Raw genomic sequence first — 13,526 nt, 5'->3', positions numbered from 1 at the left:
TGCTGGATTTACAAAAACACATTCACTCGAGTGCATTGTATTTTTTTTCTTAATCTTCTCATTAATGTGTCCGTGTGATTGTCATTCTAGGAGGGACAGTCCAGTCAAAATCATTCAGCTTCACCTCTTCCACCTCCACTAACACGAGCAAAAAAATAGGAAGGTTGGTCACGAGGCATTTGTACTATTAACTACAGCAGATTTAAATATCTGTGCACTCTCTCAAATTAACCTCCTGCGCTCAGTGTGTTCGACCGCGAGGATGACGCGTCGTCGCGAAGCGGCAGCGGCGGGTTGGCCGCCATCGAGCGAAGGCAGGCGGAGAGGCGCAAGGAGCTGATGAGGGCTCAGACGCTGCCGAAGACATCGGCCATGCAGGCCCGCAAAGCCATGATAGAGAAGCTGGAGAAGGAGGGAGGCGGGTAAGAATAAACAGAAAGGTAGTGCTACCAAAGAAAGAAAAGGAGCAGATGGAGGCATGTAAATATTAACACAAAACTGACTTTTCTTTTAGCCCTGGAAATCAGGCGGTGGCCAAGGTAAACAAAGTCCAGCGCTCCACCAGCTTTGGCGTACCCAATGCAAACTCCATCAAGCAGATGCTCCTCGACTGGTGTCGTGCCAAGACCCGCTCATATGAGGTGAGCCAGCGATCCTCCACACTAAGTGCTCATTTTTAATCTTGAACCTGAGCTGAGATGATACTTTGGGAAAGTTTCCACTGCTTATCCATCCCCGTCTCCGTATCTGTTTTGTTTCTTTTCCTTCGTCAGCATGTGGATATTCAGAATTTTTCATCCAGCTGGAGTGACGGCATGGCGTTCTGTGCCCTGGTGCACAATTTCTTCCCCGAAGCCTTTGACTACAACTCCCTGAGCCCGAGCAACCGCAGGCAAAACTTTGAGGTGGCCTTTAGCGCTGCAGAGTGAGTACACGCTGAAGACAGGTTCTTCCTAACATTTGCAGTGACTGTAGGAAACAGATAGAAGAACTGCTGTGTTAGGCCTATAGGTGTAGAAGTGATGGGAAGTCTGAGCCAGTTTGATTCGCTGCCCTGCTCCCCTTTATTCTGTGTCGCTGTATGCCGGCATTTGCAGACCAGCGGTATGAGAAAACTTCTCGACCGATGTCCTGCTTTCCCCCTTTCTCCCAGGTTTATCAAAACCCCACTCATGACTGAGCCCATTACTACTCTAATACCTCTGCCTCTAAACCTCCACTCTCTCCTCTGCTATGAGTAACCGCTCTGATGCCCCAATCTCCTCCAAACCAGATCCCCACGGGCAATCCCACTCCAAACAGCAAACAGGTTAAAAAAAACAAAAACAAAACTTATAAGCTCGCCTCTGTGCCTTGAGTCATTTTCCTCTATTTTAGTCTAAAACTCTTTACTCTCCTTGTTCTTTTCTTTTTCAAATTCCTCTTTTATGCCACCAGTCTTCACTTTTGGTACCCCCACCCAGCTGTGTGTGCATTTTCACGTGCTCCTACCAGGATAATGTAACGCTGAGAGATCTCGAGTAGTGAATCGTACTCAGCGCTGTCCTGTCACTCAGCCACAGCCCCACCCACTCCCCCAGATCTTCTCACCTTTGTGTTGCACTATCACTCACCTCCCCGGGCACTCCAAATCCCCGCCAATAGTTTATTTTTACTATCTGGATTCTTGATACGCACTCAAACACACTATATGTGCACCAGTGTGGTTGTTTTTTTTGTTAGTCACTCTGTCGTTGTATCTTTGGGTTTTTTTGTGTTTTTTGCAGAATCCATGTTGTTTTTTTCATCGTGTCTGGTATTTCACATTGACTATGGTTAAGAAAAAAACAACAACAAAAACATCCTCGTCTCAGTGCACAGAAAAAAACAACAGCAAACAAAAAGGCTAAATGAGCATCGCCTGGCGCTCATTTGACATTTTGTTTTCCCTTTGTGTGTGTGCGTACGTGTTTTTGTCACGCACTGTATGTATGTACTGAGATGTTCATGAAGCATGTCAACTCATGGATATATTTGTGAACACAGAATGTAATGTGATTGTTTTCTCTTTGTGTTCTTTCTCACTCCTTCTGTTTTTGTTTTTCACTGGCTGCTCACTGCTTTCTGTTTTTTTTCCACTCCTACTTCCTCATTTTCCCACACTCTCCCTCTCTTTGTCTACTGTCTCCGTCCCATTCCTTCTGTGTCTTTTTATCTGTCCTTTGCCTGTTGTCTTTCCTGTCCTCTCCACGTTGTTTCTGTCTTTTTGGGTCCTTTCCTTCCTCTCCCTATTCCCTTCCTCTACCCCCTTCCCCCGCTGGCCGGGGGTGCAGGAAACTAGTGGACTGTCCCCAGCTGCTGGATGTGGACGACATGGTGAAGATGCGTGAGCCAGATTGGAAGTGTGTGTACACGTACCTGCAGGAGTTCTACAGGGGTCTGGTGACGAAGGGCCTGGTTAAAACCAAAAATTCCTCCTAGAGTTGCACCCCAGCTAAAACTGAGCCTATGGTGAGAGAGGGGACGAGCTTGTGAGGGAACCGCACACACTCTGTGGTTCCCGACAGACTTAAAATGTAAAACATGGAAAAACTCCTTTATTGGCTTCTTTTGGATATTTGATGCTTCATGTTAATCTGAAGCTCCAAAGTACCAAACATGGTGTGTGTGTGTGATAGTATGTGTGTATCTGTATTCTGAGACTATGGCTCAGGCAGAGGGCCAGGACCATCTGCAGATCAGTGCTTTAAAAGGAACTGCCGGATCACAAAGTTTCAAACAGAGTTAAGAAAAAAAACAGAGAAGGATGAAGCCTGCTTTGTGCACCGAGTTTTTATCAAGTGTAAGGTTACAGGTGTTTATGCACTTGGCTTGTTAAGCCTTGTAAAGATACTCTAATAGAAATAAAGTGCAGAATGATTTATGTCCACAGTTCCTGAAATTACTGAAAAAATGTTATGTTGTTGACGTTTATTATCTCATGCAGGGGATCGGCCCATCTGCTGTTTTTAGGTGCTTTTTCTCTTTGTAGGAGTTCTCAGGGGGCTTAGAGTGTGAGGAGATGTTGCCACCTTGTGGTTACACTCTGCATAGCTCACACTGGAGGTCTCAGTTCTTAAAACTGTTTATTGAAATGCCCAACATTACCCAAGTTTATTTATACAGAGCTTTTAAAGGGTCCGTAATGGTTCAGAGCAAATGTGCCAAAGACTCAAGCACACTAAACAGCTTTGGAAAATGTGAAGAGCAGCAAAGTTTTTGCAGCTTTTCCTACTGATAAAGACCTCCTCCATGGCCATTTATACTATATTCATAGATAAAGAATCATCTATTTGAAAAAGAAAAAAAAAACTTTTAGTGAACATGATGATTTCTCCTTCCCAGCTGGTCTTCTGTCTGTTCTGCTTTCTCATGCACGCTGTCCTGTACGCCTGTTCCTCAGGACCCACGCCAGATGCATGCCTTTGCTGGAGGTGGAAGACATGATGATCATGGGTAACAAACCAGACTCCAAATGCGTCTTCACCTACGTGCAGTCTCTGGTCAACCACCTGCGCAGATACGAGATGTCCATGGGTCGGCCCTGTGACCTCTGACCTGTTTTCACCTGATGATGGCCTCCACTCTGACAGGCTGGGTCGAACAGTTGCACATCTCTGATGGTCGGCTTGGGGATTGTAAGCGTGTGTGCGTGTGTATGTATCAGTTAAAATCAGCGTAAAATATCTTCCGGCAGTGATAATGTGTGTTGCTTATTCTGGACACACACACTGTCGACACAAAAGTCTACCGTTCTCCAGTAAGAGATCAGCAGCAGCATGATTCTTAAAAAGACCCCTTTGGTTTAAAAACTCCAAGTAATATTCAACAGGCAGTAGTTTGATCACATTGCTGTTGTACTAAGAAACGCCTCAAGAGGGAAAAAAGAAAAATAGTTTTCTAGTATTTCCAGTTTTTAAAGTATTTGCACATGCGTTTTTCTCTGCTACACTTTTGTAAGTACTGTAATGTATTTGCACTTCTCTCAGTAATCCCACTGAAAAAGAAAAAAACGTATCCGACCAAACGATCCATTATTTCTATTCAATTTTGGTACTTTTACTTTTTTTTTTTTTTTTTACCAAACTCATGTTGCTTGAAGTGTTTTAATTAAGTTATTTTCTTTTTGATGTAATTGATGAGTATAATGATTCTTATTACATGAGCACAGGGATTTTCTGCCTTTGTTATTCAAATGGATTCAACATCGTTGCTGTAATCTCACTTTTCTGAAGTCCAAACAGCTACTGAGGATATTTACTGGACATTTGATCCATCCTGTATGACCACACCACCATCATCATCATCACCATCACCATCATATAAGTATGGATTAAAGGTGCTAGCTGTTAAACTGAGGTTTGGATTTTTTTGTATTTCGGTACAAAGAAGTCATTCAGCTGATTTGTGTCATTACTGGCTGTTTGGTGGACAGCATACGTGCAGAAGACCACACAGTCGTCTCCCCCCCCCCCACACACACACACACCTCCCACCACCGCTGCATTGCCCTGCCACACACATTCTCACACAGCTCTGTTAGAGGGCTCCTTATTTATGCTTGAGTAGTTTTTAATACGGTTAACGCTGGTGTGTACATCATGCTTTTAAAAGGTTTTGTCGATAAGCTTAAGATGCCACAATGTTATATTTTCTTGTGTGAAAGCCGGCTTTCAGTACAAACATGAGGATTCATGACTGATAACCAGCCAACTGTATAGTTAACTAAATGTAGCTAAGAGGAAAAGGGACAAAAAATAATTTTAAATGAATATTTTATTTCACTTGTACAAAATTTGGGTTTCTACGAGAAGAAAATTTGGTTTCAGAGTTGATTTAAAAGAAGCTTATTTCTTAGATTTCAGAGATTATTTGAGAACTATCTGCTGCCGACAGAAAAAAAGCTTTCATGAAGCAGTGGAGTATTGTATGTGTGTCCGTGTGTGTGTGTGTGTATATATATATGAGAGCTAAAACACATTATTTCATTTTTCTGTGCACCACAGTTAAATGTGAAATAAACCAATTTGAGAAACAAACGTGTGTTTGTGGGATTATTGCTTTGAAGACTATCCATGGTCCCGGCAGCGTGGGATATCTGCACACAAACACTCAGCACAACAAGAGCCAGAGCACACTTCTTTTTAAAAATGGTTTACTTTCCATGCACTTGAGTCTTTTTGTGCGCATCAGCCCAACCCACCAGAACACGCAGCATCAACCCCAGGCCAGTCAGACGATTTTCAGCCTGAGGCTTCATTTAGTTTCACAGTAGGTCAGAGGCAATCACAGACACACAAAAGAGCTCAAATGAGGCAAAGATCATTATGACAGATGACAACACAATGGACAGTGATGTTAAAAAAAAAAGGTGCAAATTCAGACTGTGGAGCGTCTACAAAGGCCTGCTGACGGGCTCATCTGTAATCTGCTAGGCTCTAAAATTACAAACATTTCTGTCACCTGTGATAATCAGCTGGTCGTGGAGCAGCTAAGGGAGCTAGAGGGGTACTGTTACTGCTGATGTCTACTCTTACAGGTCAGTGTGTTTGACTTCTGTGCTGGGCTCTGAGGAGGCACTCTCTGTGGCTATAGATGAAGTAGAAGGCTGGTAGGCAGGCTCATTTTTGAACGGGCTGTCTTTGGCAGGAGAGAAGCGGAACTCCTCCGGCACCTCATCCTCGGCCTGAGCCTTCTTGTAGAAACCCAGTTTCCCCAGCAGCTCGTTTATCTCAGAGCGGGTCATGTCAGACAGGGCGACGCGCTGCAGAGGAAACGCACTTGTTATAAAAGGACCATTAAACTGTGAGCTAAACAAAAGACACTGATCTGCGATATATTAATAGTGCAGTAAAGCTGAGCTGAACATTGATGGGTTTAAAGAAACCTGAAAAAAACATTAAACCTGCATAAATGAATTATGTGTTGTGTGAAAAGATCACTCGTGATGATGAAACTACAAAGCTCTGAAACATTTTACATTTCTTTTGGATCCTTGTTACAGTTTTCTGGCCAATGTGCTGTTCTTTTTAATGTCATAACAGACATTTGTATTTATACAACCCATTTAAAAGCATGGGAACTGGCCCAAAGAGCTTTCCAGTGGAGGCTGATTAACAATGCAAACATACAAGACGTCACAGGAAGGAACAACAGGTGCAAAAAAAAAAATGCGATAAAGGCTGTTAACCACAACCATGGCAATAAATACAGGAGTTAAGAAAAAATAAGGCTATATAAAAGATATGGCTGAAGTTAAAAACAAAATAACACCTGAGAACGGGGAAAGTAAAAAGGAGAAAAATCTGATTAATTCATAAGAGTACTTTAAAATTTAAAAGAAGCCTCAGATCAAACAAAGTGACCTGCGAGTCATTTCATAGAAATGCTCCCGGCATTTACAAAAATATTACACTTGAAAAACACAATTTATTTCCATGTTCAAATAAAACGTTATCCGAACTATTACATCTTCTCGAATATTCAGTTCAACAATTTTTTTTGTTTGTTAAGTGATAAATAAGTTCGACCACCACAAAAATGCTCATCCCCACAGTCAAGTACAGTGATTCAATGCTGTATTTTGACCACAGAAATATGCTTTTTACCATTTAAAACGCCATAATAGGACTATCACATATATTTTAAACACGACACAACAAAGCTGAACTTGCGTAACTGCATGAGAAAAGTCTATTGTTTTGAATTGCTAGTGGTAAGTGGTTTATCTGAATTCCTCTCTTATTTAATAATTTGAAGCTTTTAGTTAAAGTCACTGGTGTTACTCACTTTACTTTTAGGGAAGTGCAAAATAAATAAATTGATTAAATGACAGAACTGAATGAATATGAGGTGACTGACAGCATGTGGTTCAGTAGCAGCTATTTTTAAAAAGCATTGATGTAACCTTCATGAGTAAAAGCTCTTGGCAACACTAGTGACTCCCATTTACACAAAAACATTACAAGCTGTTCAAAGGTTTTGTTTCTGGAGTAAAATTTTATTATTTTATGCAAATTCTAACTGTTCTGTATCATTATCAATCTTTTTATCAAGTACGTCTAATTTGGGTGTCTTATATCTCAGCAGATGGTTCACTGTGTCACTGTTTTTTGTCACATAAAATAAAACGGGTCATATTTGACCAGATAATTTCACAGCCATTGAATTTTGTTACACTTAAGGCTTAACATATGAAGGATTACTTACTTTTAACTGTATGAAATTAATAAGACAATCTGCTGATTTGTTGCAAGATTATTATAACCGACTACGTGGCTGAAGAGCCTGAGGAAATAATATTCATTAAAACGCCTGAAGGCTTGCAGAAGGAGTAAGGAAACACAGTTGAGAAAAAAAATAATAAAAATCACGGCACAACCAGGCTTTGAGGAAATTTGGGGGGAAAAAAAGCTGTCATTTTTGTAACTAAATAGTCAGTTAAGTAATAATTTAGTTCAAGTTTAAATGTTAAAAGTAAATTCTTGTCATATCAAAGTGGGATATATCTGTAGAATGACCTGTGCTCTGCAGATTTCTTGTTTCCTTCTGAAGTTATTTTAATCCAAAAGACGGGAAAAGCTCAGAGCCTGCTCAGCGGTCACAGGACGCCTGTTTGTCATCATTTCAGCTGTAATCTCTTCGAGTAATGATGTCAAGTGTTGGTGCTTTGTGGTGAGATGCTTTACTTCAGTTGTTAAACTGATTCTGACATTCAGCACAAACGAGTATCATATTTGCTGCAAGTAAACAACAAATACAATTTACAAAAGTAAAAAAAAAGAAATGCACAACACACACTTACGTCCAGCTCTTCATAATAATGGTTCAGGAGGACAAGCTCGGGGTCTGCACCAGGAATGTGCTTCATCACCAGGTTATGGCTGAGGTGGTGCTCAGGGATTAAACAGCGTGCAGTTTATGAGCAGATATTTCTAAAGAGTAACAGTGCACTTCAGTGAAAGGATACTAAAGAGGAATATCCTGGACCACAAAGGCTTTGACCTGCAGACAGAGGTTTGGATTAGTGTTTTTCTACTCAGTTTGGGTTTCAGTGGCAAATCTGTCAGGGATTATGTGAAACTCTAAACTAAAATGTTCCTCAGAGAGAAAAAACTTCTAGGCAAGAGTAAGGCTTTAGCCTGCCTCTGACCCCTGGCTCTCAGTGTTTTGTCGCTTTTGTTCACATAACAGGGCAACTTGCCTCTCTGAGCCTGTTCAGCTGTCATCCACCACACGTCTGAGGAAAGACAACGACACAAGAAACAAGAAAAAGTTACATGCAGAGCTCGTGTTTCAGAAATGGGGCTTTACAAGAACTGGAAACATGATTACTGAACACACGTCATCTGCAACTGTAATGCATCTTTATACATTTTTGGCGGTTATGATCCCTAATCAGAAAAAAATAATTTATGTGCTGGTATCACTGCAAGCTTTTACTTTGAAGAACGCTTAGTACGGCCCCAGGGAAGGCTACCCGACCTATTTTTGCAGATATCTGAGCCTCAGGTATAAGGCGTGACTAACACTACAATAACAACAGATCATGATTTGCTTCAGTGATGCTGGCAAGTAGGTGACTGGGTGACACCCTGGGGGAAACTGCACAGATCTCAAAAGAAAAAGGCGTAGAGTTTCAGTCTTTGTGCAGGACCGCCTGTTACACACCCTGTGCCCCCCTTTTAAGCTTCCACCAAGTCACTCTGAGATGACGATTTTAGGGTTACTAAAATAGTAACAATGCGAATTAGAGACCATGTTCTTCATTAGAGCGCATGCCATTCAGGCACGGAGGCATCCATTCAGCTTAGTACACATCTGTCCTGCTCACGCATGCGCCCAATCCAAAAATGTTTAAAAGCAGGGCACCCATTCACACGTTTAAACTAATCTGATAATTGGCTCTGACACGATTATTCCCGTGTTCTTCTTTATGGGGAGGATTGTGAAAAAATAAAGCCTTATGTTACCTCCACCCTCGCTCTTGCCAGCCCCCCCAGCTTCTTCAGATCCACATCATAAGCCGAGGCGCAGTGAAGTAAACTGGCCAACACGATCAGCCACATTTCTCCTGCTTCAGATCGAGGTGCCGCACTCGCTCTTCACCGGGACCAGTACCTGCAGATGCGTGAAGGTAACCGAGCTATGGAAGAGGAGGGAGGAGAGATGATGAGCAGCTATGTCACGTCCGGACCTTTTGCCACGTCAAATATTTTTGTGGCGGAGAGAGGAGGAGGCGTGGATAGCGCGCTCATTGGTTATCCCAGGCTTCCTTAAAAGAAATGAATCCTATGGATTTCATGTGCGCTCTATAGGCTGTCACAGGCGGTGTAATTGTAGAGATGGACAACGGAAAGAGCTCTGTTATTGTCTGCGTGCTCTTCTGGGTTTTTTTTTTTTTTTGATGCCCTTTTGTGCAAAGTGACACATGCGCCGTGTTACATTAATAACAGCATAATTTTAAATTCCTAAATGCACTGGATTATATGGTAGACTGATCCTGAGGGTGAACTATGCAAAGTTATTTAGCCTGTGTAATCTTGGATTTAGGAGGATTAAAGAAGATCGATTGTTGTAAAGAAGGATTGTGGTTGAAAAACTCAGAGTCCCGTGAAGGAAATGTGATATTTACCAAGTCAAGGAATATTTAATGAGTAACAACCCTCTGTGGGAGCAGACTTTTCAGGTGTCTGATTCCCGCACTACAAAAGTTCTCAGTGACCGGTGAGCGCTGAACTCAAGAAATATTAGATCCGAATATGAAATAAATCCAACTTACTTGTATTTTACCTTCTTTCGCTGTTCTCCTGTTTAAATATAAAGGATAAATCTTCCTATATAAACATTTCTGGGAAGAAGAAAAACTGGAGCTGTTTGCTGTGTTTGCACTGCTCTGTTTCCGGGGTTAAAGCAGGTGACTGTAAACCATTAGTTGAAACAACAGGAAGAAGGAGGCCCTCCCCTCGTGTCAAGAAGGGTGTCAGGTTTACAATCTCACTTGAAAAAACCGTGCAAATAAGTTGCGCCAACATCAATGAGGTAAACTACAACTACACAGCTTACCTCCCTGAACTCACTGTGCTGTTGATCAGCTTCTTTGTTATCAGGATGTCCCTTTCAGGACTGCTGTGCTGAGACTTCTTACGCGTCAAGTGAAGCTCATTTGTGTGAAACTCGTTTATAAATAGACTTCACTGGTGCCACCGGTGACAGAAGTCTCAGTCACAACACTGGACAAATGTCATGTTTTTATTAGGGCTGTCAGTCGATTAAAATATTTAGTCGCGATTAATCGCATACTTATCAATATTTAACTCAAGATTAATCGCAAATTAATCAGATTTGTTTTTGTTTTTTTTAAATCTGTTCTAAAGAAACTTTAACAGCATACTCTTCATGTTTCTAATACCCTTAACAGTATGGGAGTGAACAAATATACTTGCTTTATGCAAATATGTTTTTATTGCAACAATTCAAAACAATGAAAACTCCAAAATACTCTTCAGAAAAACCTCAAAGGTACTGAATGCTCAAAAATATGCATAAAGGAAACTTAAGCATACACTCCCACACAATGTAACTATTTAATTTACCATTAGACAGTTAAGGCTCACAAAATATATTCCCATCTAAATGGGATCAAAACAGGGAGACACAATACACATTAAAAATAAAAATACAATAAATAAAATGCATATGTAACTGTGGGGAGTATAATACATAAGCTTATAAAGTGCAGTTAGGCTATACCTTAATACTTCCAGTGTCTTTGACTAACACAGTTTGGCTATACTTCTTGTTGCTCTCCAGTTGTATTTAGCAGAGGCTGAGCAACGCAAGCCGCTTCCTTTGTCTGTTTTCCTAACAAAACATGAACATGGAAACACCACAAAGGAGAAAGAAAAAAAAAAAAGAACTAAAAACATACAGTGCATGGGTTGTCCCTATTACTTTTGTTTCTTTGCACTGAACCAGTTGCTCAAACAGACAAGCATTATGACATTTTCAAATGACAGGGCAGCTCGCGTCTTCTGAACAACATGCCCAGAAAGTGAAAATAACCTCTCGCATGGTATGGATGTGGCGGGTGCTGCCAAGTACTTGCGTGCAAGGTAGGCCATCTCACTGTGTGCCCCTTCATGCTTGGACCATCATTTCTGGGGACAGTCCTAAATCAGAAGCCAAAGTCAAAGTAAACCTTATTGTCATTTCCCCTATATACAGTACGGCATATAGAGAGATGAGACAACGAGGGTCCGGTTACATCAGTGCAAAAGAAAAACAAACAATAAATATAAGAAGGGTAAGAAAATAAATATACACTTTAAGACTAGGAGGTAAAAGTATCAATAACAATTTAAAATTTATAGTTTGAATTATTTAAAGTGACCTTTAAGTGATTTAAAGTGACCAGTGTAGCAGCTTGTAAACATTGAGCAGAATTCTTGAGAATAAGGAGTGTCCTAGACTAAGGATTGTGCATGCTATGTTATATATTTTTTCTGTAGTAATGTGAAAATACGTCAATGTTCATGCATTAAGTTAAGATAAATAATTAACTGTTTGTTACAGGTAATGTTATGAAGGTCTAGTGTAGGTACTGTTAGCAGCTTCAAGGGGGCCATCAGCTAACCACAGTGCACGGCTTTTCCCAACAAGTCTTGGCCCTAAACAGCACGGACATAAACACACACTCAGTTTTTGACTCATGCATTTTTAAGTACCAGTGAGACTCATGAAGTACCCTCAGGTGTTTCCACAGGCTAACGTAGAATTAATTAGTTTTTTTCCCCTCTTTGAATAAACCGGTATTTATGGCAGTGAGTGCACTAGTTCCAAGTCTTTATTTTGACATATTTATATGCAGTAAATACAATAACGATAATTAGAAGTAATGAAAAAACATTACACAAAGATGCATCATTATCACTGTATCATTGACCCATAACTAGGAAGTGAGTATATTACATGTTTAATAAGTGACATAAGGTAAAAATGTGCAACACTGGGTGATGGTTTAGTTCATCAGGCAAAGCAGGTGACCCATATGACTTAAAACTAATTGGAATAGAATGGAATAAAACTATTGTGGTCTGACAGGAGGCTAAATCTTAGGATAATGCTGGGTTAGAATCTGGCCTGAGGCTATTTACTGATTGTCTTTCTCCCTGCTTTTCATTCTTTTCTCCCCTGTTCTATTATAATAAAGCCCCCACCCATCAATCAAAAGTAAGAAAGGAAACTTAAGAAACCTGCCCTCATTAAATTATTTAGAATAGTATAGTCCTTTTGTGTCATTGTACAAGCCGTGCCAGAATAAAATATAAATGGTAGATGGCAGGAATAAACAGCAAACAGGAGAAATATATACAACCAAGAGGAATATACACAACAATAAGACAAAGGCACACATTAGAGAACAATAGTTGCTTGGAAGCAGTGCAGAGATAAGACTTGGTCTGAGTAGTGTCCGTGTGTGAGTGGCCTGAGTGATGAGGGTTTCTCAGACCATGGCTCAGATTGGTGAGGCGGGTGGGCAGAGGTGGGGTGTGGGGGGCATAGTGTTTATTGACAGTCTGAGTGGCCCAGGGGAAGAAGCTGTTTATGAGTGTGAAGGTGTGGGACCTGGTTTTTCTGAGATAGGAAGATCTGGCGATCGCCTCCAGGGGTGGCAGAGAGCAGCCAAGGATTTTTTGGTTGGTGTTAATTACCCTCTGCACAGCCTTCCTGTTCTCAGTTGTGGCCCCTGCGTACCAAACACCCAGGCAGTAGGAGAGCATGTTCACCACTGAGGAGCCATAGAAGGCCATTTATTGCCTTTTGTTGTTAATGGACACTGTAAAAAGACATCTAAGAGGAGGAAGAACAGTGCAGCAATTTATGGAACTCCAGCTAGTGCCTCTAAGCAGTGAGATGAGATCTGACGACTTTCAAAAACTGGTTTAAATAATAAGGGGTCACCACCATCTCACCCTATCCCTAGCATCCTCCTTTGCCACACCTGTGTCCTGTGTGGCATGTCCTCCTTCACTACATCCATGAGCTCTCTCTGAGGTCTTTCTCTTTTCCTCCTGCCTGACAGCTTCATATTCAGCATAATTGTGTCCAGTATATCCACTATACTCAGTGTTGGGAAGGTTACTTTTAAAATGTATTCCATTACAGAATACTGAATACATGCCCCAAAATGTATTCTGTAACGTATTCCGTTACGTTACTCAATGAGAGTAACGTATTCTGAATACTTTGGATTACTTAATATATTATCATGCTGTTTAAAACTACGTGAATGTACTATTGCTGTGATTTATTACTGTTACTGAAGGTCCGCGGCTCCGAACCGTAGTAAAGGGACCTCTGGCTAATACGGTGGGTTCCGTGTCGGGCTCGTAGCTGAAAACTAGCTTTACTTTGTTGTCTGGGTCAACTTTGCTAGAGACAGAGAGAGGCGTTGAAAGGCTGCTCCAACCGAACTTATTTTTTCCGGAGGAAAACACGAACACAGT

At 41.2% G+C, this 13,526-nt stretch overlaps 2 protein-coding genes across 6 annotated transcripts in view; one reads left to right on the top strand and one right to left on the bottom strand.

The window, feature by feature from the left end:
- smtnb (smoothelin b) overlaps positions 1-5,057 on the top strand; it is a 51,721-nt gene extending 46,664 nt beyond the window's left edge. For 4 of the 5 annotated variants that reach the window (XM_063490707.1, XM_063490709.1, XM_063490705.1 and 1 more), the window contains 5 exons: positions 91-163; positions 246-422; positions 515-641; positions 774-925; positions 3,422-5,057. In XM_063490707.1, the coding sequence (XP_063346777.1) occupies positions 91-163; positions 246-422; positions 515-641; positions 774-925; positions 3,422-3,575 (683 nt within the window). In that variant the 3' untranslated portion in view covers positions 3,576-5,057. Of the gene's footprint in view, positions 1-90; positions 164-245; positions 423-514; positions 642-773; positions 926-2,312; positions 2,491-3,421 lie in introns of all 5 variants that reach the window. The other variant, XM_063490708.1, reaches the window with a different exon arrangement.
- Positions 4,075-9,906, bottom strand: selenom (selenoprotein M). Its single transcript, XM_063490713.1, has 6 exons — positions 9,800-9,906; positions 8,991-9,163; positions 8,222-8,257; positions 7,988-8,022; positions 7,823-7,901; positions 4,075-5,782 (listed from the first exon to the last, which is right to left on the bottom strand). The coding sequence occupies exons 2-6, from the start codon at positions 9,084-9,086 to the stop codon at positions 5,552-5,554; spliced, it is 477 nt and encodes a 158-aa protein (XP_063346783.1). The 5' UTR covers positions 9,087-9,163; positions 9,800-9,906; the 3' UTR covers positions 4,075-5,551.
- Between the last annotated feature and the right edge of the window lie 3,620 nt (positions 9,907-13,526).

Source organism: Pelmatolapia mariae, linkage group LG12 (genome assembly GCF_036321145.2).
Source record: "Pelmatolapia mariae isolate MD_Pm_ZW linkage group LG12, Pm_UMD_F_2, whole genome shotgun sequence".
Classification (NCBI taxonomy): domain Eukaryota; kingdom Metazoa; phylum Chordata; class Actinopteri; order Cichliformes; family Cichlidae; genus Pelmatolapia; species Pelmatolapia mariae.
This window is presented reverse-complemented; position numbering and strand designations above follow the sequence as displayed.